This window comes from Falco naumanni, chromosome 5 (assembly GCF_017639655.2).
Source record: "Falco naumanni isolate bFalNau1 chromosome 5, bFalNau1.pat, whole genome shotgun sequence".
NCBI lineage: Eukaryota > Metazoa > Chordata > Aves > Falconiformes > Falconidae > Falco > Falco naumanni.
Window position 1 is genome coordinate 735,301 of NC_054058.1, and position 26,407 is coordinate 761,707.

Consider the following 26,407-nt stretch of genomic DNA (forward strand, 5'->3'; position numbering starts at 1 on the left):
GGAATCTAATTAAAGTGCTACTGCCTAAAAGGTAGTTATAAAGAGGATGGAGTCAGACCCTTCCCAGGACGAGGCAATGCGCATGTGACAACAGAGGCAATTCAGAGTATAATCCGGAAAAAAACACCTCCCCCAAAGCATGGTTCAGCACTGGCTCAGGTGCCCGGGGAGGCTGGAAGCACTCCACTAAGGGAAATGTAAAGCAATCGCCTGGGCAATGCCCTGAGCAAAGTGATCCAGCTTTGAAACCCTGCTTGTGTGCAGGGGTTTGGATCAGAGACCTCTAAAGGTTCCTTTTCATACAAACCTTTGTGCGAGCGAGTGCTTCCCCCTCCAGCTAAGTCAGGGCAATGCTGCCCGCCTGAGCAACGCACCAGGAATATGGTAACGCAAACAAGGGGAAGAGGATCGCGTCCATTGCACCTGAAGCACTTGCTGAGGAGAACCTGGGGTGCACTGATGGACATCTGCATGAAGGGACACACCTAGAAGGTCCTCCAGTGGGTGAGTTATGAGGAGGCTGTGTAGGCAGAGCTGCTCAGTGACTACAGAGCTGGAGGCCACAGAGACACGGTGAGGGGTGGTGCTGCCATAATGCCTGGTATGGGAAACAAGTCCATGTGGGCTGCAAACGCCAAGCACCGACAGCCTGTCTGCCACAGCCCAGCGGGGTGGCGGGACCCAGCAGTGCCGGGGAGGCTCAGCAGTGTGCCTTGTCCCCGGCCAGCAGCGCAGCACCCCATGCTGAGGCCCAGGCCCAGCCTCGCTCCCGTGACCGTTGCCCCCACGCGCCCTCACCGCGCGCCTCGTGCCCGCGAGTAACCCCACTCCGCCCCGCCTCCCCCCCCCCTCCGCGGCTCTCTCCTGTCCCGCCGCAGCCAATGGGGAGGCGGGGGCTCTGCCTCCCTCGTCCGGCCCCGCCCACCATCGCCCTCGCCGAGCCCCGCCCCCGGCAGCGCTGCCTCCAATCATTGGCCAGCGGGAAGAGCCCGCGGCACCGCCCCCTCCGCGGGGTAACCTTTGCCTTAGTGAGCGCAGGGCCCGCCCCGCTGCCACCCGAAGCCCAATCGGAGGCGCTCTGGGGGCGTGGCCGGCGCGGCGCAGCCAATGGGCGTGGAGGGGGCCGCGAGCGGTGCGGGGGCCGCGGTGGCTGGTGCCGCTGCCGGGTGCGAGGGGCGGCCGGCCGGCGGGGTGGCCGGCGGGGAAGATGGCGGTGGCGGGGTCCGGCTGGGGCCTGGCCCAGCTGGCCGAGGCCCTGGGCTCCTCAGAGCAGGCGCTGCGCCTCATCGTGTCCATCCTGATGGGTAAGGGCAGGGCAGAGGGCGCGGCGGTGGCGGGGAGGGGGGCGGACTGGTCTGGCGCCCCGGACAGGGCGCTTCGCCCGCCGTGGGACCGGGCGACCCCTCCGGGCCGGGCCGGGCCGGGCCGCGTCGGGGCCGGGCCGCGCCTTGCCGGTGCGGAGCAGCACCTGTGGCAGCGCCGCCGGGCCAGGCCACGTGTGCGCAGAGCCGGTGGGCGACCCCCCGGCCCGGCCCGGGGCCCGGCTGGTGTCCCCGGGACGTGGCGCGCAGCAGCTGCCCGGGGGGAGCCCTGGGCGACCCTCCGGCCGTGCCGGTGGCGGGGCGGGACGTGCTCGGGGGCCAACGGGTCTCCCCGCAGGAGGCTGGGGCGCGGCCGGGGAGGGCAGCCCTGGGGGGCAGGCATCCCCCCGGGGGCCTGGGGGGCGGGCAGCCTTGGGCTGGGGAGTAGGCAGGCTGAGGGGCAAGCACCCTGGAGCTGGGGAGCAGGCAGGCATCTGGGGGGCTGGGGGACAGGCACCGGGGGGACAGGCTGCGGGGCAGGCAGGCAGCTTCGGTCTGGGGGTCAGCCTGCAGGGTTGGGGGGCAGGCACCCTGGGGCTGGAGGGCAGGCACCCCGCACCCCGAGGCTGCGGGGCTGGTGTGACCTGCGGAGCCAGCTGCTGGGTGCTGCGAAACGAGCCCGGGCCTGGTCCCCATGCTGAGCTGTGTTTTGGGCATGGGAACTTTGCCTGCAGTTGTCTCTCCGGGAGCACCAGGTGCTGCCTGTGCAGCCTGTGGCTGGGGGTGTGTGCTCGGGAAGCCCCTCAGCCCCTCTGGGATGTTGCCGTCTCCAAGCATGGGCAGGTCTCTGCCAAGAGCCATTACTAGCGTCTGTGGCAATCCTGGAACTGTGCAAGGGCGGCATGTCATCATGGGCACTGCCAGGTAGGGCCGGCAAAGCCAGCGAGCCAAGCAGCCAGAAGAGCCGGGATGTTGTGGGTTCTCCACCTGCGATGCGAAGCATCTTCCAAAAGATGCACTGCTTGTGCTTATCCAGACATGAGGGAGCAAAGTCAGATGTAACGTGGTTAAGGCAGGGCTAGAGTCATGGTGCGGGCTAACAACTGAGGGGGAAGTTATAGCTCCCAAAACATTAATTCAAGTGTTTGTATACATGCTATCTACATCTCTGCAGACACCCAATGAAACTTGGGCTTTTGAAAGCTTTTGGTGGTGCAGTCACCTAGCAGAGGCATTAAAAGCTTTCCTCTGAACCTAAAAGTATATTTGAAATGATACAGCTGCTGTTGTGTGATCTGTCAGAGTTGCTTTGGCTAATTAGAAGTATAGTTTTTAAAAAGAGGTGCAAGAAAAGTTTGTCACTTAATAACTGTGGCCCAGACCAGTCTTATTTCTGCCTGGTTTAATCTATGATGTGTAAGGTCAAACTGAACCAAAACATTCTTTGCGTCAAGGGTAGATATAGGGGACTAAACTTAGTATCATTTTGAACTTCACTTAGAAGTTAATTAAACCAAACTTCTATAAAGAAAAAAAGTTAAGTAATGGGAAACATATACAGGGCACACACATAAGTCAGTGTGAATTAATCTAGCAGCTCCCACAGCTGATTGGGAAAAGTCCTGTTTTCTTTTCTCCCACGTCTGCCACTGGGACTTTAATTGCAGTCTGGTTGAATTGACTTGCCTGGCAGAAACGTAAACCAGAAAAAGCTGATAGTTTACTACCAGCTTAGTTAACTGAACCAACCAAGGAACTAGTCTGACAAGTGCTGATGCAGAAAAGGTGTTAGAAAGTGTATGTGGAGGCAGGCGTCTGCAGTAGGGCAATGCCATTGCTGAATGCACCCAGAATGTACTCTGAGAGTTCCTTCTTACTAGTGGTAAGCTAGAACATGACATTGGAAGGCTAGTTGCTGCTTGGCGCCTTACGGGTGAGCAAAACCACTTCTTTGAAATGAACAGCAGATAATTATCATCTTAATGGTAAGAGGTGCCCATTGCAGCCAGTAGATTCGTTAAGTGTGAGATTTGTGTGTGTCATTACAAATGGTTCACTTACAGTATTGTCACTAAGCCACCGAGACAAGGCAGTGTCCCTTCCTGAGTTAGGCCACTCACTATTTTGCGTAGTCTTAAAGGATCTTTATAATTTGTGTTAAAATTCTGGGAATCGGGGACTGGGAACCCACTTGCTTCTATTTCTCCTGCATACCTGAAATGTGTTACCAAACCAGGAGGCTGGAGCTGCACATTTCCCAGCCCTTTCTCCCTAGCTCAGTATCTCTTAATTACATGCAACTGAAGGCGTAAAGTCAGCTCAAAGGCATGCAAAACAGCCTTGCCTGTTGCCTGGTGCTCTTGCAGGTTGTGTAGATGGAGCCACTCAGGCAGAGGGGATTTACTCCGACTTTCCTGCTTAATGTATAGGTAGTAAAGCATTATGCCATTATGTTAAAACGGAAAGCCAAGCACCACCCTAGAGCAGCGAGAGAGGAGAGTGGGAGGAGTTCCCTAACCCAGCAGCAGCAAAGAAATGTTCAGCATGGCCCAGCAATGCGTGCTCGCAGCCCAGAAAGCCCCCCGAGCCCTGGGCTGCATCCCCAGCAGCGTGGCCAGCGGGGCGAGGGAGGGGGCTCTGCCTTCTGTCCCGCTCGGGTGAGGCCCCCTGCAGCGCTGCCTCCAGCTCGGGGCACCCAGTATAAGGACCCATCGGAGCGGGTCCAGAGGCGGCCACGAGGATGCTCAGGGGGCTGGAGTCCTCTGCTGTGCAGACAGGCTGAGCGCTGGGGGTGTTCAGCCCGGAGAAGGCTCCGGGAGACCGTGGGGCACCTTCCAGTGCCTGAAAGAGCCGGCAAGAAAGCTGGAGAGGGGCTTTTTACAAGGGCATGTAGCAATAGGACCAGGAGGAACAGTTTTAAACTAAAAGAAGGGAGATTTAGATTAGGTATCAGGAATAAATTCTTCACTGTGAAGGTGGTGAGACACTGGCCCAGGCTGCCCAGAGCAGCTGTGGGTGCCCCATCCCTGGCAGGGCTCAGGGCCAGGTTGGACGGGGCTGGGAGCGACCTGGGCTGGTGGGGGGTGTCCCTGCCTGTGACAGGGGTTGGAAGTAGAGGATCTTTAATGTCCCTTCCAACCCAAACCATCCTATGATTCTGTTATTTAATTGCAGCTTAGCTTACAATCCTTTTAATGTGACTGAAAGCCTTAAGCTGGTTGGTAATGCAACTAGCACTGATGACCACTGCCTGGGGTGGCATGGAGTATAACTGAAAGGCATTTCTAAAAGCTGGAAATGGCACTGGGACAGAGAAGGTTTGGCTTTTCCTTCCCTTCCTACATTTCAGGCATTGGAATAGATTCAGGACAAAAACTGTTTTTGTTGGCTGCATCTAATGCTGCTGAATTATTTCAGAACAAGACCATGTGGATGAAGCGCGGTACTCTGTTCCAAAAATGGATTAAAAAGTTGTTGCTTAGTTCTCCCTCTGTGTTGCAGTTTACCATCTAGACTGTGCAGTTCTACTGTGACAACTGTTTCTAGGGTTTTGCTGTTCAGGAGATCACCAGAAAGTGGTAAAAATAGCCTTCTGAAAAAGAGGAAGAATCGCAAAAGACTTTGTAACTTCTTACGTTAATTTCCAGAGAAAGCTGTATTATTGTTGAAAAAGTAGTCTGAATGGACTTTTCTTGATGCAGAGTAAGCGTGTTCACTTAGTCATGATCTGAAATAGCCAAAAGAAGTAATTTAAAACTGTTGACATTCTGCCACTACTGAAAAAAAAAAAAAAAGTATAGGGGAAAACGAGAGGAGAAAGGAGGAAAGAAGAGCAACCAAGAACAGAAATTGGAGTAGTCCTACAGGGTGCCGCGCTTTCTCAGTGAGCAAGCGGAGACTGTAACAGCACATTGCTGAGCAAGTTACAGGATTTTAATTACAGCTCTGTATTTAAATCGGAGACACTTTCTATACATCCTGCAATTTTCAAGCAAAGAATATGAGAATAAGAGTCCGTTACTCATGTTGTACAAGATAAAAAACTTACTTCAACGTTCCCATATGTGGAAATTTGCCTAAACAACCTTTGAAGAAATGAGGCTGCAGTTTGGCGGTATTAGCAACAGCAGTCATGCTAGCACAGATCTGGACCCTGTCATTTTAAAAAAATTGTGGTGTGACTCAGGTCTGTCAATCATACGAAAATGTCTTTGGAGAGGTGTACTCTACCTGGCATTCTTCAGTAGGTCCAGGGCTCCCTGTTCCTCCCGGAGAAGCTCTGTCTTTAGGTCCACATGGAAGACACTGGTGGCCTTGGCTCCATACCTACAGTTACCTTCCAGCTGCCGGAGAAAGCAGCCTGAACCAGTGCTGTCCTGGCCCCACGGCGGAGGGAGCTGGGGAGCCCCTCCGGCGGTGCGAAGGAGAGGAGGGGGTTTCTGTCCTGCTGCTCTTGTCCTCCCATGGTGGGAGACAGATTTCTTACCTGCTGTCACCACTCAAAGCGTAAGCCAGGATACAGGAGGCCTCCTGGCACTATATATTTAAGACTTTAGGTTGGCCTTTTGTGTGGCTGTATGATCCCAAAGAATTAAAGACACTTACCTGGCCGTGCTGTTCCACAGTGGCTGGCCAGCTGCCTGGTGTGCTCTGCTGCATGGTAGAGAGGGGCCAACAGAGTGCTTACAGCCTGGAGCCAGAGCTGACCCTGCTGCTCTGCCCAGACCTGCCAGGAAAAGCGCCGGGAAGCGTTCCCTCACCTACAGCCGTGGCCGTGGCTGCAGGGAGTTACGTGCTCCTACTGAACGGGTGCCAGGAGCCAGCTGCTTTGCTGGCAAGTGGTTTTATCTCCTCTTCTACCTCTCACCAATTCTTTTACATCCTCTGCTTATTCCTGCTGTCTGCATCCTGAAGGTTTTTATGCTAAGTGGACTTCTCCCTGCGGTCACCCGTAGCTGATGGCTTATCCCAAACCAGGTTCCCTGTGGGTCAGCCGGGTGGGAGCTTACTGAAGGGAGGCAAACAGCTGGGCGTAACCGGTAAGAGGTGGGAGAAGTTTTAAGAGGCAGCACTGTCCTGTCACAGAACGCTCTTGATGTTTGAACTCTTAACTTCAAACATGTCTTATTCCTTAAATAACTAGAATAAAAAATAGAAGAGGGTGCTGCGTAGTGCTACACACTGTGCCTATACCAGCAGTAAACGGTGCAGTAGGAGCAGATCTGTAGAGCAGGCTTGTCTGTGTGCAGCACCTGACGGCTTTGGAGCACTTACACTGGATTTGCTTCAGTCTGGCCGTACAGACCGAGCGCCTGGCAGAGCATTTTCAGTTCAGTTTCACCTGAAAAGGGTCCTGTTCACGTGCCTGGCAGCAGTCTTGCTATGCAAGCTAAAGCACCATCAGTGCACTTTAAAAGTACACTCCTGGGCTGAATTAAAGTACTCGTGTATATGCGCCCAGTGTTGAACAAGGTGTGGGACTTTTGCAGTATTATAGGGAGAAAGGGAATACTTTTGAAGTCGGAGTATTAGGTAAGGCTTATATTTTAACATGTCTTTTTCCTGTTGTCCCTTTCCTTTTAGATTTAGCACTTTTACAAGAAAACGAAGTCAGTTGATCTGCTAGATGTTAACAAAGGTGGAGTTAACTGATCAGTAAAAGGGAGAAGAGGAAAAATAGTGTGATCGGCGCTCTTGAAGATGAAACAGAGCTACTGCATATGAAAGGGGAAATAATGGGAGCAGAGATGAAAAGAATGTTTCTGGTGTTCTTATTTGCAGCTTTATCTCTGGGAAAAGGCAGGCATCTTCACCACCCGTTCCAGAAGATGGCAAACTTGACAGTGCTATTTTTGCTCAGAATTAGAACTTTCCTCCTGCCTAATCCAGACTTCTGATCATTTACGTCTTTTGCTTGGTTAGATTCCTGTATCTGTGGTCAACCTGGGCATTGTGCAGTGGTCCATTACCCTCCTAAATGGCTCTGATCAAGAAGCTGACCTTGTCCTTTCCTTCCAGCACTGGGGTTCTCTTAACCAGAGATCATCCTCTTGTTCCTGTGAGGTTAAAAAAAAAAAGGAAGGAATTTATCAGCAGCAGCACGTCTCAGCTAGTTTATCCCTTTTGTATCAGTTACTAATTCCCTTCTATAGAAAGTCTGTCTAGAGGCAAGAATCAACTCTGTATGCAGGCTGCTTTTCAAGCCCGTGGTGCATAGAGAAGGAGAATTACTTCGGATCAGGGGGTCACCTTCTGTTTTCTCTAGGGGCGTTCCAGCCGGTTCGCTGCCTGAGGGAGCTGCGAAAGGGGGTTCAGCAGCCGGGAGCTGCCGTGCAGGGTCCCTCCGCAGCAGGGAGCAGGGGCTCCGAGTCTCTTGCTGCTGAATGGCGATGGCCGAGCAGTGCGGCGGCGTGCCGCCGCCATCCTAAATGTGCCAGCGGGCTTGCCAGGAGGCAACGACAACTTCCAAAAGCGCTCTCCTGCTTTTGCTGCCCTAATTCAAGCTGCTTCAAGAGCACCATTGTGGGGCGGGAGTGCTGCCGTTGTTCTCAGTGGGAATGGCTCGTTATTTAATAGGTGGTTTATGAGTGTTCGGAAGGGCGCAGCCCGCCGCCGATACGTGGCACCTGCTGCCATTTGGGGTTAACGTTTGTATCTGCAGAGTGCGGCTGGCCCAGCTGTAAAACTGAGATCAGCGGGTGTGCAGCAGAGCTGTAAGCAGATTGCAGTCCAGAGTACTGGCAGGTTGCTCCAGCTATCAGGATTTAGGCTGATGTTGTGACTTTTGAACTGGAACAGCACTCGCGTAGTGCAAGACCAGTATTTAAATCTGTGGCTTTCTAAAAATATATTCTCTGTCTGCAAGGGCTTGTAATGCTTTTTCCTTCAGAGCAGCGTTAGCCAAGCCACGGTAGGATCGCCCATGTAGAGCCAAAAAGGAGCGTGCCTGGCAGGTGAGGCAGGGCTTTGAAAGAGTAGGAACGCTGGTTGGGGATGGGAGAAAATAGCTAAAATTTCTGGGGTTTAGAAATTTAAGGTACATTATAGTATCCAGGCATAATTTAATTCTGTCTGCAGAAATGGCTAGAGCCAAAAAAACAGATATTTTTTCCTCCGATAAAAACATAATGTTTTGCAAGATTATATTGATTTTTGAGAGCAGGAAACCCTTGAAAACGTGGGTTTAAGACCATGTGTGTCAATGAACAGCAATAAACTGCTTTACATGTATTTCTGACCTGATTTTTCTCCCCTTGCTCAAAAGGGGGAAACAGCTTTCTACAGTAAACCTCAGTACTTTAACTTTTGATCTAAATGGATGGTAACACTTTAGATATTTTTTTTACCAGTTTCCATGTCACAAAGCCAATTATATGTTAATATGTATATATGTTAATGTCTTTATTAAACTTCAGCAGGAAAATTGGCACATGAAAAAAGAATCCCTGCCTGTGTCGGAGTAGAAGGCTGGTAGGCGATACTATGGTTTTGGTGGGTTTGTGGGGTTTTTAAGTGACGTGAATTGCTCTAACCCCTTGAGTCACTCCTGCATCCCCTGGGAGCCGGTGCGGCGGGCTGTCCTTGCCAGTTCCTTTCCCCCTCGGCTGGTGCTGGGGAGGCAGTGGGCGAGGGGACAGCATTGCGCACAGGGCTGAGGGGCAGGAGCATGTGCGGGGGCACCCGGCCGCTGCGGTGGGAGGGTGGGTGGGTGGGTGGGTGGGCAGCGGCGGGGTTGCCAGGCTCGGCGGCTGAAGGGCCGTGGCAGGTGGGGCTGGCCAGGTGCTTGGGTTGAGAGAGCTCCCTGTGGCGTGGAAACCGGCGTGGGACACAAAGGGAGGAAGGAACAGGAGCAAGGACGCAGGGAGACCGAAAGGGTGGCAAGAGGCTGGGGAAATGGGTTCCAGGCAGCAGCAGGCACACCTCTGGGCTCAGCAGGGCGTGCTGCCGTCCTGGGTCTAGAAGTTACCCCAGAAGTTCCAGACTGGGATGTTGGGGACGGAGGGGACCCTCGAACAGCTCCAGTCACACCCCAGCCTGTTCGCACCGCCGCAGCACCAGGCGTGTTGCATTTTACATAACGTGACAGAGTTTCTCGCCTCTTGAGCAGCCACTAGGTCTGGCCTTGCTTGATGGAAACCTTCCACCCATCAAACACTTCTTGCCAAAATGCACGTTTCATCACCTTTTATTACTGCTCTGTGTAACGCATGACTGCCTGCTGCTGCTGTTACTCCATTAGTGCAAGCAGCAGGGACCTGACTACCGCCACGGATTCAGCTAGGCTCACAGGTGGTGTGGATGCCAGTATTGTGGTACATGATGTATTTCCCTTTTTTTTTTTTTTTTTTTCCCCTAGAAGAGATTTGTTTGTTTTGGTTTTAATCAGGATAAAAGAACACAGCTTGCAAAATAAAGTCATAAGTTACAAAATGCCAGAATTAAAATCGCTTTTGCTATCTCAGTTGAGCTTGTTGTACGCATTCTCACACTAATTGCATGAACAGACTTCACATACTACTCACAAGATGGACAATGCTTGCTGTGTCAATATGTATTAAAACGTAGTACAATTGTTGTCTGATATGTGGCAATTTTGTTGCATGCTATGTGAACCTCGCCTAGACAAGAGCATGTAGTTTACTCGGGGGTTTCTGTGTGGCAGCTCTCACCGTACTACCGGAGTGCTTCAGTAATGTTTGCTTCGCACTAGAGACACAGGTGAATAATCTGGAGGCATTCCTAAATTAGCCTAGGAGCTAACACACAGAAAATGCAAGACACTCCTTCCACTTATCTTAGCTGTTCCAGAGGAAGTGCTTCTGACTTTGATTTTTTTTTTTTCTTTTCACAAATATTGCATGTGTAGTCCCAGTGAATTTTAGTTATGGCTTTGTGTGCCCAGCAGTTCACAAATCAGATGCAAATCTGAAGTTGGAGAGTTAGAAAAGAAAGTGTGTTCTGCTGGAGGTCACTTGAGGAACTGTGGGATTAAAGCTGTTCATCGTCTTGTAAGAACTTAGTGAGGTGGGAGTGTAGACTGAATTGTTTAGGACAAAGTAATGGTATTAACCATAAAATTTCCCCCCTCCCCCCCCCTTTTTTTTTTTAATCTAGCTTCTTGCCACGTTCACTGTATTTGTCACAGAATATGGAAATGAGTCAGAGGCTAAAGTTTGATTCATGTATTTCAGCATTATCCATCTCATGTATTGAATGAGGCCAGAAAAGGTAATGCTGAAATTTCTTGCACTTCAGTGTCAACTTTGATATAATTATGTTCCTTTTCTTCTGTATGATATTACAGAGTAATTCATCTGGCATCTATTCCCGAGATGGAAATACAGTATCAGGAACATACGCTGCGACCTGTGTTGATGATGTATCTATGCAAAGTACAAAGTTCCTAATAGCATGTTCAGGAAAGCTGTCATCTGGACCATTACAAATGCTTGTCTACACTGGTTTACAACTCTTCCATCTTTTTTTCTCTCCTCTGCTCAGGATATCCTTTTGCCTTGTTCCAGCGCTATTTCCTCTTCCAGAAGGAGACCTACCTCGTTCATCTCTACAATGTGTTCACGGGACTCTCAATTGCTTACTTCAATTTTGGTAAGATGAGTTTGGGAGGAGAGCGCTGCCTGGCCCAGGGCGTGCTGCAGTTTGGGAGGAGACCTGTAGTGGGAAAATGTAATTTCTACTTCATTTCTCTCTCTCTTTCCCGTCCCACAGGGATGCAGTTCTTTCACTCCCTGCTATGTGTCCTAATCCAGTTCCTCATACTGAGACTAATGGGTCGCACAATCACTGCCGTCTTCACCACGTTCTTCTTTCAGATGGTAAAATTCTCTTTCTTACTGTCTCGGTTGGTGGAAAGGAGTCCTCTGTTCAGTTTTGCACTTCCCAGTAGCAACTGTGGGTGGAAAAGTGGAGACAGATCAAAACCAGCTGGAGGAATTAGTTTGAATAACCCAAACAATGGTTTCTTTCAGACATACCTTATGGCCGGGTATTACTTCACAGCCACAGAACATTATGACATCAAGTGGACAATGCCACATTGTGTCTTGACGCTCAAGTTGATCGGTGAGTGACACCTCCCTCCTATCTCTTGCACTGCAAGCCATGCCTCTGGGAAGAGAGGACCGCTTGCTTGTTCAGCCCAACCAGTCCATCCCAGGGCTTCAGACAGTTGTTTCTCACCTCTAGGTCTGGCCATCGATTACTATGATGGAGGAAAAGATCTGGTGAGTAAGACACTGTTTCTCCTTCGTTCCTCCTTCCCTATTCCGAGCCATTACTGTGAGCTAGAGGTCAGAAAATCAAGCTCGAAGGATGCGGGTTAGCAAGCTGCATTCGTTGTTTGGTAAAAGCTGTAGCTGAGAGGGGGACTTCTGTGAGTGCCTGAAGGAGGGCGCTGAATTCTGGAGTGGAAAGAAATTGTTTGAAACAGAGACAGTAGTGATTAGAGTTGGACAAAAGTTGTTTCAGTCACGTCAGAATATTACTCTGCCCCTTCCAAATTCCCTATCATCTCCTTCCCCCAAGTCCGCTGCTTTAGATCCCTAATCCCCAACACTCTGTGTCTTGTGAGTAGCGTACCTTTCACTTCCAGACCGTCAGCACTGGATCTCAGTTCCCATCTTCCTTCCCTTCGTTTAGTCACACCATATCCTTGTGAATCATTGCCCTTTACTGTTTGTTAGGGCCCTGGTTTTAGAGCAGATGAAATAGCGAGAGAAGTTGCACAGCATAACGTGTGGGAGAGAGCAGAACACTTGCTGCAGCCTCTTAATCCTGCTTCAAGGACCTGCCTTCCCTGTCTCCTGTTTGGGGCCAGCCCGAGTCTTTAGCACCCACAGAATCACTGCTGACTGCGAGCAAACAAGGCTGAGCTGAAATTTCCTATGCTGAAGTTTCAAGTATTTAAAGACAGTGAATTGTTGCATCAAGAAGTAGGAATTGTAGGGTGATAAGGCCTCGGAAGCATACATGCGACTGCAGTCAGGGACGGGAATAGGTCAGATGCAGGGCTTTCACTACACCTGCTGCGCTGGTGGGGGTGCGTGTCAATAGATCCTGTCCATGTTTTGAGCTTATTTGGGAAAAGAGATCAGTGCAACTGGTCTCCACCATTGGATCTTGCTGCTGTTTGGAAGGGGTGTGGACAGAGGGGGCTGGGGAGGGGAATGGACGTGAAGTACAAAGTGGAAGGTCCTGTATACATGGAGAGCACAAACTGAGACCATTAGGGCTGAGAACGTAACGTCCAGAGCTAGTGTGAGATCCCCTAGGATGATGTTAACGCCACTCCCTTTGGTGCAGGAGTTCCTGACCCCTGAGCAGCGGCGATTTGCTGTCCGGGGAGTTCCTACCTTGCTGGAGGTCTCAGGATTCTCTTATTTCTATGGTGCCTTCATGGTGGGGCCTCAGTTCTCCATGACAGACTATCAGAAACTGGCAAGGGGTGAGATGACTGACGTTCAAGGCCAGAGACCCAATAGGTAATAAAAAGCCACTTAGCTCCTCTCACCTTCCTAAGATCCCAGAATGCTGAATCCTCCACATGTTCCCTGCAGCAGAGTGCCTTCTCACCTGGACACTAAAGTACTGTGACCAAAAGTGATTCATAATAGAAGTCAGGCTTTCAAAAGTAGCGCGTAACTCTCTGCTTAATGCCCTAGCATTGTTCCAGGGCATGAACGCCAACAACCATTTGACATCTTTAGTACAGATCCGGTCCCAACCCCAGACCATTAGCATCCCAGCCTCCAAACAGAGGCATCTGCTGCTGCAGTGGAACGTGGTGACTCCCTACTGCTATCTTCCCTACCTCCTCTTCTCCACTTTTTGAAGTGTTTTAAAAATTGTGAGTTTGACAGACTCTTTCAAAGGCTTTTCTTTAACCTTCGTCTTTTCCTTTCTCAGTTTTGTGCCTGCTCTCAAGCGCCTGAGTCTGGGTCTCTTGTTTCTAGTAACCTATACCTTGTCAAGCCTGTACGTCTCTGATGAATACCTCATCTCAGATGATTATATGGTAAGTATTCGTTTGGCAGTTCTGAAGAATTCCACTTCTCTGGTGGGCACTGGATCTACAAGAGTGGGTTATTTAGGTTTTTTTAGTTCTGCCTCTATTTAGAATAAGTCAGCGACCAGTGATAAGCTTTTCCATGACTGATTTGGCTTTACAGCCTGTCCCGTGGGTTCCAGTTGATGCAGAACAGTAATGTGTTAAGCTGAACTGAACCAGATGAAAACTTTGGCAAATAAGAATTAATCTTAGATGCTACTGTTTTTGGAAACATAATGTATCTATTTGTGACTTAATGACCTTCCATTTAACCATGACATGCAAAGAACTTCACTAGAGTAACTTGCAAGGCTTACCAGAATCCTTGAGGTTCTTAGAAAACTCCTAACAAGTAATTCCTACCTGCAGATGATCAGTGTTTCTGTGTCAGTATGAATAAATGAAGGTGTGAATTGCGCACTGATTATGCGAATCCCAGAGTCTCCCCAAAGTACCCATTTCAGTGCAGCCAAATACTACCAAAGGGAGGAGAGTGAGGTGTAAATTTGCCTAAGACAGTAGCCTAGCAGTCCAGTCCATACAGCTGTCCCAACACGTACATCAGATCAAAACGAAAGACAGTGAAGAGATTTAATCCATCTTATCTCATTATTGCCACTCAGCTCCGGTTTTTATTTTTATTCTATTTCACTCTTATCTCTGCAGGAGAAGCCTTTCTGGTTCCGCTGTGGTTACATATTGATCTGGGGCAAAATTATACTCTACAAATATGTAACTTGCTGGCTTGTTACGGTGAGTCTAGATGTCATTCCAGAAACAAATGACAAATGAACAAAGATTGTACCTTCGCAGCTACCTGGTATTATGCTCTTGGACTTAGTACTAAACGGGAGTAATCCAAATATCTGGCGACCAGTGCAGGTCAGTTTAGCTTGCTTTAAGTTAGCAAAGGCTAGCAATTAAAAAGCAGGTTTTAATCCATTTGTTCCACCTGCAGTGGTGCGCTCTCCACTCAACACTGCATGTCTGAGCTTCCCCAGCTCTGTCTTTCCTAAAAAAGGGGGCAATGTTTTTTTTTCCTCATCTTTCTTGTGAATCTTTTTCCATAGGAAGGTGTCTGCATCCTTGTTGGTCTGGGGTACAATGGGAAGGACCAGAATGGAAAGCCTTTGTGGAACGCCTGTGCCAACATGAAGGTCTGGCTGTATGAGACAACACCTTTGTTCACAGGGACCATTGCATCTTTCAACATCAACACCAATGCTTGGGTGGCCCGGTGAGCAGGACAAAATTCTGCCTCTATAATGTGTTGGTAACATTTGTGTCAACGGAACAAAGATCCTGGGCTGAGAGGGAGCATTAGAGGAAGAATCTGCCAGTTTTCAGTTCTTAGACTTTTCTTCCACATTTTGCTGCTGTGCCATTTGAAAAAGTTTACTGGGTTAGACAGATCTTTTCGTTTAGTCCAAAATTGTAGCTCATTAATATAGGCGAGCAGTTGACAGCACCAGGAGGGCAGAGGCTAGAATGGGGCTACAGCGAGCCCCTCAGCCTGCCTGGTCAAGCAGCCACGGAACTGCTCTGGTTCCTGCTCCTGCGCGACGACTGAACCAGGCTTTGGTTTGGCACCTGCCGGGACACACAGCTGAATTGTGAAGTATTATTTCTGTGTGTTGTCAGATGAACTGCTTCTCCCCACCCACTGGGGTTTCTTTAAGATGAGGGGTGATGCACATTTTGCCCTGGGAAGGGGAACTGTCCTGCTGTTTGTCACCACAGGGTGCACAAAGGCACACAGTCCCCTGGGCCCTGCATCTCTGACATGGAGAGGGGAGGACACAATAAACCAGAAGCATTCTTGAGTTTGTTTCTTTTCTGCTCTAGCTACATCTTCAAGCGCCTGAAGTTCCTGGGTAACAAACTGCTGTCACAGGCGCTGGCCCTGTTATTCCTGGCTGTTTGGCACGGGCTGCACTCCGGCTACCTGGTGTGCTTTCAGATGGAGCTGCTTATAGTCATCGTTGAAAGACAGGTGCGTTTTGTCTGACGTACCAGCCTGTGTTAGCCTTTCCCTGCAAGACTGGAAACGGCCACGCTGAAGGCTTTACTTGGATTAAATATGAAAAATGGCTGCTCACTTTGGAACTGGTTTTCAAACGTGATACAGCTCTGTTCTCAAGAGTGCAGTAGGTTGCTCGCTTCTGCGTGGACAAGCCATAAATTTATTGCAGAAGCCAATGGGAAGAGACGGGGAGAACTTGGCGCATGAGTGCGACTTCAGTGTATGGCAGGGGAAAGGCTGGAAGACAAGCACATGAGATGAACACCTCCGCTAAATCTCCCAGTACCGAGAACAATAGTCCATATTTAAACTGTCAGTTTAAATAAAAAAAACCAACTTGGTGCAGGTTAGGGGACTTAGTCTAAAAAAGTAGTTAACTGCTTAACAAAATTCATTTTACACAGCTAGATAGATAGTTTTGGCCCCAGAGCCTGCATGTGTAGCCACAGAACACCCAGCTGATGAGAACTCTGCTGCTTTTTCCTTTAAATTAGGTCATAAACCTTGTCCGGGACAGTCCTCTCCTAAGCACTCTAGCCTCCATCACTGCCTTGCAGCCCCTCTTCTACGTGCTGCAGCAGGCTAACCACTGGATGTTTATGGGTTACTCTCTGGTGCCATTTTGCCTTTTCACCTGGGACAAATGGATGAAGGTATTTAGTAGCCACAGACAGAACCGCCACAACCACCCCTTTCCCTCCCTCCATCAGCTGCTTGCTGATCCTTAATCCTGCCTTTCTCTTTACAGGTGTACAGGTCTATTTATTTCTTTGGCCATGTGTTGTTCCTCACCTTATTATTGGTGTTGCCTTACATTCGCAGAGCAATTGTGCCACGAAAAGAAAAGCTAAAAAAAGCAGAGTAGCAGCCAAAAGGTAAGGCTGTACGAGGTAGAGAATCCCACACTTGGGCTAGGAGGTGAAGTGGGGTGGCAGCATTACATCCCACAGTAAAGGCAAACATAAAAATTAACCAAAACAAGCACTTTTCTGTTTTTCAGATTGTACCACCTGTGCATTCATAGGAGTTGATTTAACACTCCAGAAGCAAAGCATCACCTGCCAAGTTTGCTGTGTTGAAGTACAACTTTTTTCAACGTGAGGAGGGGGAAAGAGAAAGCACAGGGTCAGAGACCCGCCAGGAGGGGAATGGAGTAAGCCTCCTTCCAGATCCTCCACCTTCTGTATGTTGCCTTATCTCTCTGCCACCCCTCCAGTTGGCACTTGTGTCTCTCAGCTGATACCAGATGATTGTAACACACTCAAGGCAGGCACTGTACTGGATTGGATGGGAGCCACCTTCTGACTTTTCTACGTTTGTCATCCAAGATAAAAATTGCTCCTGGTCTTTTTCATACCGGCTTCAGCTCCTTTCCTCTTGGGTACCCTGGTGCAGGAGTGTGAGCTGTCGCATGCCACTGAGCAAGGTGGTTCTACAGGACTGAGCAACATCAGCTGCAGGGGGAGCAGGGCACGGCTCAGAATTTCAGTTCCATGACAAATTTGGGCCGAGCCCCTGCTATAAAGGGATGAAACCTGCCCACATACAAAACACGAGAAAGTAAAATACAGAAGCACTCTTACCAAAAGTGACCTTTAATAGGAAAAAAGGAGGGTCAGTGGGGCAGTCCACTTAAATTCTCATTGCTCCAGAAGCTACAAGGACAAAATTGAAGCCTCCTTTCCTGGAGCCCAAAGTTGCACCAGGTCCACACCTGAGTCAAAGAGCCTCTCCAGAACGTGGAGTCACTGTATAGAAGTCCATCACAACAGCAGTAGCAGCAGGAGCTCATACCACGCCCCAGACTTCCTCAAAGGCAGTAGTAATTTTAGCACACGTCAGGGCAGCCGAGAGGGGATAGTTGCTGATTGAGACCATCTTTTCTGTATAGTCAACATTGACCTGGGGGAAGAGAGAAAAATCAAGCTGCAAGTTTTCACTTAGTGTCATCCATCTCCCTTGGCTGGAGGGACACAGTATTTCTCCAGCAAGAGAACTGCTAGCCCTCACTACTCCCTGGGAGGGAGAAAAGCCCCGAGTGTTGCAACATTGGGCCTTTTTTTGACAAGCCCACCTGGGGAGGGAAAAAAAGCAGGGGGGTGGGATGGGGGCACTGAGCCAAAAAAACAAAAAAAACCAAAAACACACAGAAGAAAAAACCCCATACTCAGAACAAGACTGACACCTATGCTGATGCGGATTTTTCCAACTCTAAATAAAAAGGGATACACGTACTTACCGAACCGTGGGCAAAAGCTCCCACAACAATGGCAACTGGCTCTGCTGTAGGAACCAGTTTACGCAGATCTGATACCTTTGGAACCGCAAAAGAGGTACCTATCTTCATACAGCCCACAGGGAGGTGATCACTGACTGGATTTTTAATCACCTACAGAAAGCTGAAAGTTAATGGGGGTGTAGAGGTAGGAGACCATGCTGTAATAGCCAAGCCTGTTGTTTGTACACTAATAATCCCAAATGCATAACACCCACAGGAAAAAAAAAAACAACACTCCTACATTGCTAGCTGCAAAGGAGGAATGTCGCAACATTACCTGTTAGCAGTGAAAGAACATTTACCTTCAGCAACTTCTGAGGCCCATCAGCTGCTCGAACACTGAGCTTATGCAGCAACTGAACTGATGAGAGAAGAAAGGTACTTAAGCAGTCTGTTGTTTTGTTGGAGGAATCTTATCCTCTACCTAGCAATCAGAGCTGAAGCAGACAAAAAGTCCATCCCTAAGAGCTCTCAGCATTGTCTAAAGCAGCTATAAGAAATGCTGATCAGCGAGTTATTTTGCTGCTAGTACAGTCTCGTGCAGGTACCACCACCGTGCTAAGGAACACACAGCTGGATCCCCGAACTCACTTTCATTTCTCTGCTCTCCTCACTTTCACGTTTTTAAGGTTGGTGCAACCTTTTGACTCTTCCTAAGAGTTCTTCCTAACTTCCTCTTAATCACCTTCCTGCGTTATTTTGTGTCTGGTATAAAGTTTCAATCACTTACCCATGAGACCGCAGAATCGATCAAAGGTTCTCGGGATTCTGGTTTGGGGGTTGACTTCAATTAGAACATTCTTCTGGGTGTGGATATAAACCTGCAGGAGACCAGCCCGATTCAGCGGGCTGTCCATGAGCATCAAGAGACTCTGAAATAGAATGGCACACAAGAGGGAGGTCTGCTGGAAAAGACGAGGGTTAGGCCCCATGAACACAGGGACCAGTGCCGAGGCAGAAAGGAGTTCGCCTAGCTGTAACGCCGAGAGAAAGCAACCCCACACCGAAATAAAGGCCACACAGGTAGAGGGCAGGGGCACGGCGGGTCAGGCCCAGCCCGCCCCCAGCCCCCGCGGCCGCCGCCCGGGCCACCCGGTACCTGGTGGGCGATGTCGGGCCGCACCTCCGCAGGGTCCCGGCCGTTCCGCAGCAGCAGCGCCTTGTGCTTGTCGCAGTTGAGGAGCTCAAACGTCTTCCCCACCTATGGCCAAAGCGCGGACAGGTGGGCGCGAGCACCCACGGCCGCCCCCGGCCCGGCCCGGCCCCACCACTCGCACCTTCACGGTCTCTAGGCTCGCCCCCTCCAGCACCACCAAGAGCCGCCGCTGCCCGCGGGGCCGCTTGGCCTCCAACGAGACATCCCCAGCTGCTACTTCTTCCTCCTCCTCACGAGGCCGCCTGGGCGCCGCCATTTTGTTTCCACCGCCCCGCGCGGCACCGGAAGCCCCGCCCCCGCCCCGCCCCCAAGATGGCGGCCGGGGCGCCCCGCTGTCCGGGCCCGGCCAGGCCCGCTTCCGGCGGGAGGTGGCAGGGCTGGAAGAGGCGGCGGCGGCGGTCGGGCCGCGGTTCCCCGCCGGAATACACCGGCGGCGGCACCTTCCGGTGTCCTTCCCGGCGGGGAGCGCGGCGCGGCGCGGCCATGGCGCAGAACCTGAAGGACCTGGCGGGCCGGCTGCCGGCCGGGCCCCGTGGCGTCGGCACGGCCCTCAAGCTGCTGCTGGGCGCCGGCGCCCTGGCCTACGGCGTCCGCGAGTCCGTCTTCATCGGTGAGTGCCAGCCACCCCCCCCGCCCCTTCCGCCGCCTCCCGCGCTGACCGTGCCCCTTCTCCCCTCAGTGGAAGGCGGCCAGCGGGCCATCTTCTTCAACCGCATCGGCGGCGTGCAGCAGGACACCATCCTCGCCGAGGGGCTGCACTTCAGGTAGGCCCAGCTGCCCCCACCCCCCGAGCCCGGCCCCGCGAGCCCGACCCCAGGTGCGGGGCCGTAACGCGGCTGTCGGCCCCGCAGGATCCCCTGGTTCCAGTACCCCATCATCTACGACATCCGAGCGCGGCCGCGGAAGATCTCGTCCCCCACCGGCTCCAAAGGTGAGCGCGGCCCCGCGGGCCGCAGCGGGAGGCCCGGGCGGCGGGGGGGGGGCCCGGCTGCAGTGCTGGCCCCGCTCACGCCCCGGCCCCCCCCGTTCAGACCTGCAGATGGTGAACATCTCGCTGCGCGTCCTGACGCGCCCCAACGCTGCGGAGCTGCCCAGCATGTACCAGCGTCTGGGCCTGGACTACGAGGAGCGCGTCCTGCCTTCCATCGTCAATGAAGTGCTCAAGAGCGTGGTGGCCAAGTTTAATGCTTCACAGCTCATCACTCAGAGGGCCCAGGTAAACGCTTCGGGAGGTGCCTGGTGCTCCTTAGAAAGAAACAGCTGAGCCGCGGATGCAGGGAATGTCGTAACAGATAAATACACTAGACTAGTAGATGGTGCACCCAGATGAAACAGGTATGTAACTGTATCCCGGTGACAGTTTGATTCCTGTACAGATGCAAACACTGAGGCTGTCTCGCTAGCTTCTGAGGAGAAAACTGCAATCGCTGGTATATGGAGTGCAAAACCACGCCATAATGTAATGAGGGGGGAAGGTGAGCAGATTTATGTTGCAGTCCACAGGTAGCAATACAACTGGTTTTAGAAAAAAAATCATCTGGCCCTTCACATGTCTCAGAAGAGTTGTCAGAGCAAATTAAATGGTCTTAAAGGGGTTAAGAAGTGAAGTGGATGAGCAATTAACAAAGCAGTAAGGTTTCAGCAATGGATGCTACAGAAGGGTAGCAAATATTTCTGTTTATAAAAAGATTAGAGGGTAATCTGGAAGAGGGTGTGCATTAAAAAATAATTGATATATTTAGCTTTAAAGAGCCGAAATCTGAAAGTTTGTGTTCTGGTAATTTGACTGCTAGGGATTCTGAGAGTATTCATCACCTGTCACAGTTAAGGGAGAGAGAAGTTGCTGGTCGTCTTTTGAAAGGCTTTAGAGGAGACCCTCCATGAGACAGTAAAGGGGATAAGTTGTCAGATGAAATACAGAGCATCTCAACTAGTTTCTGATCCATGACAAGAAAAAAAAGAGGGAAAGAGTAGAACTAAGTGTCCAGGTCTTGTGGGGACTTCAGGGCTTTGTGGTAGGCCATGTGGCATGCTCTGAAGGGGGTTGTTAACAATCTCGTGTAGAAAGAATGAGTGGAAAGGGAGGATGTGACAGCAAAGAAACAATGTCTGCAAGGGATCTAGGTTTAGCAGAAGCAAAGACGGCTGATAAGTATCTATGAAATTGCTGAACGAACTGAATTGAATTTGCTGTGTTGTATATTTATCTAGCGTTCGTTACTGTAAAGTGATGCATATTGAAGTGGTTGATAATCAGAAGAAAACGAAGTGACTTTAGGTAGTTTTGCACTCGCAGTTCACACAGTAAAGGTTTCTGGCATCATGCTGGAATTCTGCTTGGAAGCAGCTGCAGTAAAAGTAAAAGCAAACGCTGGACTGGCCAAGCATGTGATACTCTAGCAATAATTTCTATTTAAGTCAATATTTGTTGCAGGACTTATCAGCCTGCGTGAAAAAAGTACTGTAAAGTTAAGGTAGAATAAACCAAAATATCTACCAACAGCAGTCATCCAAAGAGGCTAAAAAAAGTGGAGTAGCCACACTAGACGAGCAGCTACAGTAATTACAAGATGTCTTACATGGTAAAAAAGATTACGTGGTAATTTTTTTTCCTGCATCTGAATACAAACATGTATTCAGTCAAACTGCAAACAGCGGCAAATTCAAGGTGAAGAAGGAAATAATTACTGCCAAAACGAGTGTGGGAACTGTGGAACTAGATGTGGTAGGGTGTGAAAGCGAAAAAAACTTTGAAGAATGTTTTTTTTATTTTTGCAGTATTAATTGTGTAGTATAGTTAAGAAATAACTATAAATAAGCTGTAATGTATTTTTGAAAAAGCAGTATGTAGCTCTGGATATGCAGCATTAATTAAAGGCAGCAGATTCAGTGATGGTATTGGTGTCCACAGTTCGGGGTTTGGTTTAGGTACTGTCTGTCTTGGGCCTGATGCGAACAAGCTGTGAGGAGCTGTTGTGCTTCACTTCTGGAGTGCACAGGGAGTGAGAAATGGCCTGTGTTTGATACTCTTGCTATATTTGTGTTTCAGGTGTCTCTGCTCATTAGGCGAGAGCTGACAGAGCGAGCCAAGGATTTCAGCCTCATCCTGGATGATGTGGCTATCACAGAACTTAGTTTCAGTCGTGAATACACAGCAGCTGTGGAGGCAAAGCAAGTGGGTGAGTTCAGTTTGTGCCGGAAAAGGGTGAATTGCCTTTGCCTTGTCACTGAATTCTCAGGCAAGGAAGCAGAATTTGGGCTAGTGTGCTGCTGCTTTTGCACCAATGCAGCTACAGAGTGATAAATCTCAGCCACCTTAGCAATGGAGCTAAAGAGGTTATTTTACAAGTGTTATCAGAAAACTTCGGGTCATAGCTAATGGGGCATACCATCGGAGGTAGGAGTTCCCAGGACTAGGGCTCCTGTTCAGACTGGGACTCTTGCCCTTTTTAACAAAAAGTAAAGTACACTCGGGTACATTCTGTATTTGTGGCTGTGGCCCCAGAATGCTGTCAGTTCTGTCGGAAGCAGAGCCCCGAGGCCTCAGCTCTAGGGTTCTGGTGGGCTCAGAAGAGGGGACCTGCTTCCAATGCTGTTGTCCATTCTCTCTGCAGCCCAGCAGGAGGCACAGCGTGCACAGTTCCTGGTGGAGAAGGCCAAGCAGGAGCAGAAGCAGAAGATTGTTCAAGCTGAAGGGGAAGCTACAGCTGCCAAGATGATATCCTGCTTTGGGAGGTTTTGTGGGATGTGGCTTGTGAGCTTGACAGTCCCAAGAATCTGTCACATTGGGTGCACTTAGGAGTGACGCTTAGGAGGAGACCGTTATCAGTAGCTTCAAGCAGATCACTGCCATTTATTTCCCCCCCTCACAGCTGGCCAGAGTGATGTTTGTCTGAGGTTACAGGTCAGAACAGAGAAGGCCATGTTGTTCAGTCTGTTGTGAGGTTTAATTTTTATTGGCTGTGTGTGACCATACATTGTTCTTGATTTGGGGAAGTGAAAATATGCCTGCCTAGAGGGCCAGGTTACTGGGATAGAGATTGCTTTTTCCCTCTGAGATGTTTGATGATGCGGCTCAGGAAGAATTCCTTGAGTGTGGACGGATTCTGTTAGCAGGTTTTTCCTTAACTTTTGCTCCCTTGTACCTCGGTGAAGCTCTGAGCAGGAATCCTGGCTACATCAAGCTACGCAAGATCCGAGCTGCTCAGAACATCTCAAAAACGGTGAGCATTGGGGTGTGGGATTTCCTTTGTTGTTTTGCAGTCCTTGTGCTGTCCTCCCAGCCCAGTCGCCACATGATGAATTTAAGGCGAATGTGACCTGCCCTGTCGTGATCTTTGTTCCTGCCCAGCCCTTCTCTGCTCAAGTAGAGTTTAAGATCTAGCTGCCAATGATCGGCAATCAGATGTGAGGCTAGGAGTTCACGCCCTGCATGTGACAAGGCCAGATCCACATCAGATTCCATCACCCACACTCAGCTGCAGCCACCGAAAGCTCCAGGTTTCCTGCAGGCTGAGGAAGGGGGACAGATAAGCGTGGGATCAAAGGTCTTTCTGACAGAGAGGCAGAATGAGCACTTCTTTTAGAAAGTCTGATGGCACTGGGATGGCAGGTCGGGAAGTGTGGATGGGGCTCTGGGCAACCTGATCTCGCTGAAGGTGTCCCTGCTCGTTGCCAGGGGCTGGACTATAGATGGCCTTTAAAGGTCCCTTCCCACCCAAACCATGCTATGATTCTATGAACCGCATGGATTTAACAGAGGTGTAAAGTGAATGAAACAAGGGTGCTGTGTCTGGAGGGGGAGATGGGTTCTTTATTAGTGCTGTTCCTCCGTGTGCATTTATGCTCCGTTATGCCACCTCTGTAATGGATTTCTTTTTCCAGATCGCTGGCTCACAAAACCGCGTGTATCTCACAGCAGATAACTTGGTACTGAACCTGCAGGATGAGGGCTTCACCAGGTAAAGGGGCCAGGTGGGTGGGTTATCTGCACCCTACCTGGGCAGCTGGTCCCCTTTTTGGGCTCTCTTGGGACCTTTTCTCTTGAGAGGAGCCTGATGCCAGAGGACACAGCCAAGTAGGGAGCAGTCTTTCTTTACTGTGGAAATTGAGATTTTTGTTAAAACTCATCAATTTACTCATTTTTCTTCCTTTCCCACCCACCCCCCAACTGCATCTCCTGACACGCAGAGGAAGGTAAGGCACTGTTTATTTTGATCCTTCCATTAGTACTTGGAACAAGGGTGTTGGTGTTTGCCTGGTACCTGGGGTGGTTCTGGCTTAGCCTTTCTGGCCACAGGCAGTTTATTCCATCTTCACCTCAGTTCCCATGTGTGATACCAATGTTGAAGCCTTCCCTGCAGGGGCTGCACAAACATCTGCATCAAGTAGGGCATACTCAGTAACTGGAGCTCGGTGTGTGTCCCACAAGGAACCTCACATGGGAAAGGCAGGAGTAACAGAGGAGTGAGCTCTGATGTGTCCAGCCTACGCTGGGCATCCTGCCTGCATGGCAGAGGGCTGTAAGAAAGCAGTCATGGTCATAGGAATTTCTGTTGGTTTGGGGTGACAGTCTCTAGGAAAGAAGCTGTGGTTGTTCTCCAAAAGCTTTCCAGTCCATGCTAGAAAACCCCATTCCCTGCTTTCAGAGCTGGCAGGAGTTTGGTGGCTTTGCCTCATCTGTACAGTGCTCACTGGACCAGGCACGCCAGCTGAGCCGACAGCACGTAGCTAACTCAGATTTCTTGGAAACAGGAAAGGAAGCCAGAGCTGGTATCTTTTCTCTGATTGCAAGATCCTTCCTTATCTCTGACCAGATTCTGTCATACTTATCGCAGAAGGGTTAGGGGCTTTGAAAATAGTACATAGTAGCATAGGTGTACCTATTACACCAATATTTTAAATATATTTTAAATACATATATTTTTTTAATATTGGGGGGGTTAATATGTGTACATGTATATATATAGAGAGAAAATTACACCCATAGGTGTACCAATACCTACCAATGTGCCTATTCCTATTCCTGCCTGCCTGGCTTGGAAGTCAAGATCCTTTGGGTGTGACACCGTGCACCCTCAAGTCTCTAGTGAGGATCTGGTTCAGCTGTGCTTGTGCTTTCTGGACTAATGACTCCTGTCTCCATTTCAGTGACAGTCTCCTACTCAAACAAGGGAAGAAATGAAAGAAACAAAGAAACTCCTAGAACCAGCAGTGCTGACCAGCAGAAGATACGAATGAGGAGCTTCAAACTCCCTCCACTAGCGTTTTTTGCCCTCACTTTGAAGTTGTTAATCCAGTAGCCAGATTTGGTTCCCATGCCCCTGCTCCATTTGTGGTGATCCATTTAGGGGACTGGGCTCTGCCTCTAGGCAGCTACAATTCTTTCCAGTTAAATTTGAGGAGGGGGCAAGGAGGCATACCGGTATTAACTCATGGATATAGTAATTCACCTCTAATCTTCATTAATCTTTAGACTTCTGTAGGGTGAAATTGGAATTCTTTTTTTTTGGCCAAGTGAAAGAGTTCTGCTGCCATCAGCACCAGGCTTTTTTTCCTAGTAAATTTTGTTTCTCTTTCAGTCTTAATCCCAAGAGAACCTGGGACTGAATTCAGGAAAACATTATTCATTGGGTGCCTGTCACTGCTGGAGTACCTTTGGGTCACTGTCTGCTCAGTGATTCTTTCAAACATTTGTAAAAATTAAAAAACCCAAAATTTATACGGTGTTTAAGTGTGCTTAGTGCCTGAAAAAGAGGTGGTTTTGGTGGAGGGGGTGGAACGGAGCTTTGATTTGGCTGAAGACAGAATCAGGATGTTTGGGGAAAGGAGCAAGAGAAATACCCTCCTGCTGACTGAGTGGCCCTGAGGTGGGGAGAGGGTGAGCAGGTGTGGGCGCTGTCACAGCTGCCTGGGTCACCAGGGCCAGCTTCTCCGCTGCCTGCAGGTGCTGGAGGTGAGCAGAGGTTTTCCTGCAGCACGTGTGTATGTAGTGTCTGTCCTCACCTCCCTGCTGCACCTTGCGTTTTTTCCCCCCAGCTTTCCTGGCCAAAAGCACAGAAGTCTTCCTGTCTTCCTCCGCTGTCTAAACTTCCTTCTGTGCTTGGGTCTGCTTCAGGGGTTAGCTTTTTGCCTGTCTCACCAGGCTGCCCTGTAGTAGTTTTAGGACTTGGAGATTTCACCAAATCATGGAATGTCCCAAGTTGGAAGGGACCCACAAGGAGCATGGAGTCCAGCTCCTCACTGCACACAGGGCAACCTAGAAGTGAAACCATGGAGAAGAGCATTGTCTAAACATGTCTTGAACAGGGACAGGCTTGGGGCTGCGACCGCGTCCCTGGGGAGGTAGACGGCAATCTGAGCTTCCCCGATGCAGCTGTAAGCCATTGCTTGTGTCCTGGACACCAAGGAGAAGAGGTCAGCACCTCCCTCTGCTTCCACTCGTGAGGAAGTTGCAGACAGCAATGAGGTCAGCCCTCACTCTCCTCCAAGTTGAACAAACCTAGTGTCCTCAGCTGCTCCTTGTAAGTTGCCTTCTTTCACCATCTTTGTTGCCCGCCTTTGGACACATTCTAATATTTGT

General features: G+C 50.1%; 3 protein-coding genes across 3 annotated transcripts; 2 read left to right on the forward strand and 1 right to left on the reverse strand.

The window, feature by feature from the left end:
- Nucleotides 1-1,130: 1,130 nt before the first annotated feature.
- On the forward strand, nucleotides 1,131-16,745 carry LPCAT3 (lysophosphatidylcholine acyltransferase 3). Its single transcript, XM_040594757.1, has 13 exons — nucleotides 1,131-1,304; nucleotides 10,803-10,910; nucleotides 11,031-11,137; nucleotides 11,291-11,384; nucleotides 11,508-11,545; nucleotides 12,624-12,802; nucleotides 13,227-13,335; nucleotides 14,035-14,121; nucleotides 14,439-14,605; nucleotides 15,214-15,361; nucleotides 15,886-16,044; nucleotides 16,140-16,266; nucleotides 16,392-16,745. Exons 1-12 carry the CDS (start codon nucleotides 1,208-1,210, stop codon nucleotides 16,254-16,256), a joined length of 1,410 nt encoding a protein of 469 aa, XP_040450691.1. The 5' UTR covers nucleotides 1,131-1,207; the 3' UTR covers nucleotides 16,257-16,266; nucleotides 16,392-16,745.
- A 225-nt stretch (nucleotides 16,746-16,970) lies between these two features.
- EMG1 (EMG1 N1-specific pseudouridine methyltransferase) lies at nucleotides 16,971-19,119 on the reverse strand. Its single transcript, XM_040594759.1, has 6 exons — nucleotides 18,947-19,119; nucleotides 18,769-18,870; nucleotides 18,400-18,541; nucleotides 17,972-18,030; nucleotides 17,631-17,780; nucleotides 16,971-17,293 (listed from the first exon to the last, which is right to left on the reverse strand). Exons 1-6 carry the CDS (start codon nucleotides 19,079-19,081, stop codon nucleotides 17,180-17,182), a joined length of 702 nt encoding a protein of 233 aa, XP_040450693.1. The 5' UTR covers nucleotides 19,082-19,119; the 3' UTR covers nucleotides 16,971-17,179.
- A 147-nt stretch (nucleotides 19,120-19,266) lies between these two features.
- Nucleotides 19,267-25,546, forward strand: PHB2 (prohibitin 2). Its single transcript, XM_040594758.1, has 10 exons — nucleotides 19,267-19,435; nucleotides 19,505-19,589; nucleotides 19,677-19,756; nucleotides 19,857-20,041; nucleotides 21,875-22,004; nucleotides 22,440-22,543; nucleotides 22,971-23,048; nucleotides 23,710-23,786; nucleotides 24,016-24,021; nucleotides 24,976-25,546. Exons 1-10 carry the CDS (start codon nucleotides 19,309-19,311, stop codon nucleotides 25,007-25,009), a joined length of 906 nt encoding a protein of 301 aa, XP_040450692.1. The 5' UTR covers nucleotides 19,267-19,308; the 3' UTR covers nucleotides 25,010-25,546.
- Nucleotides 25,547-26,407: the final 861 nt, after the last annotated feature.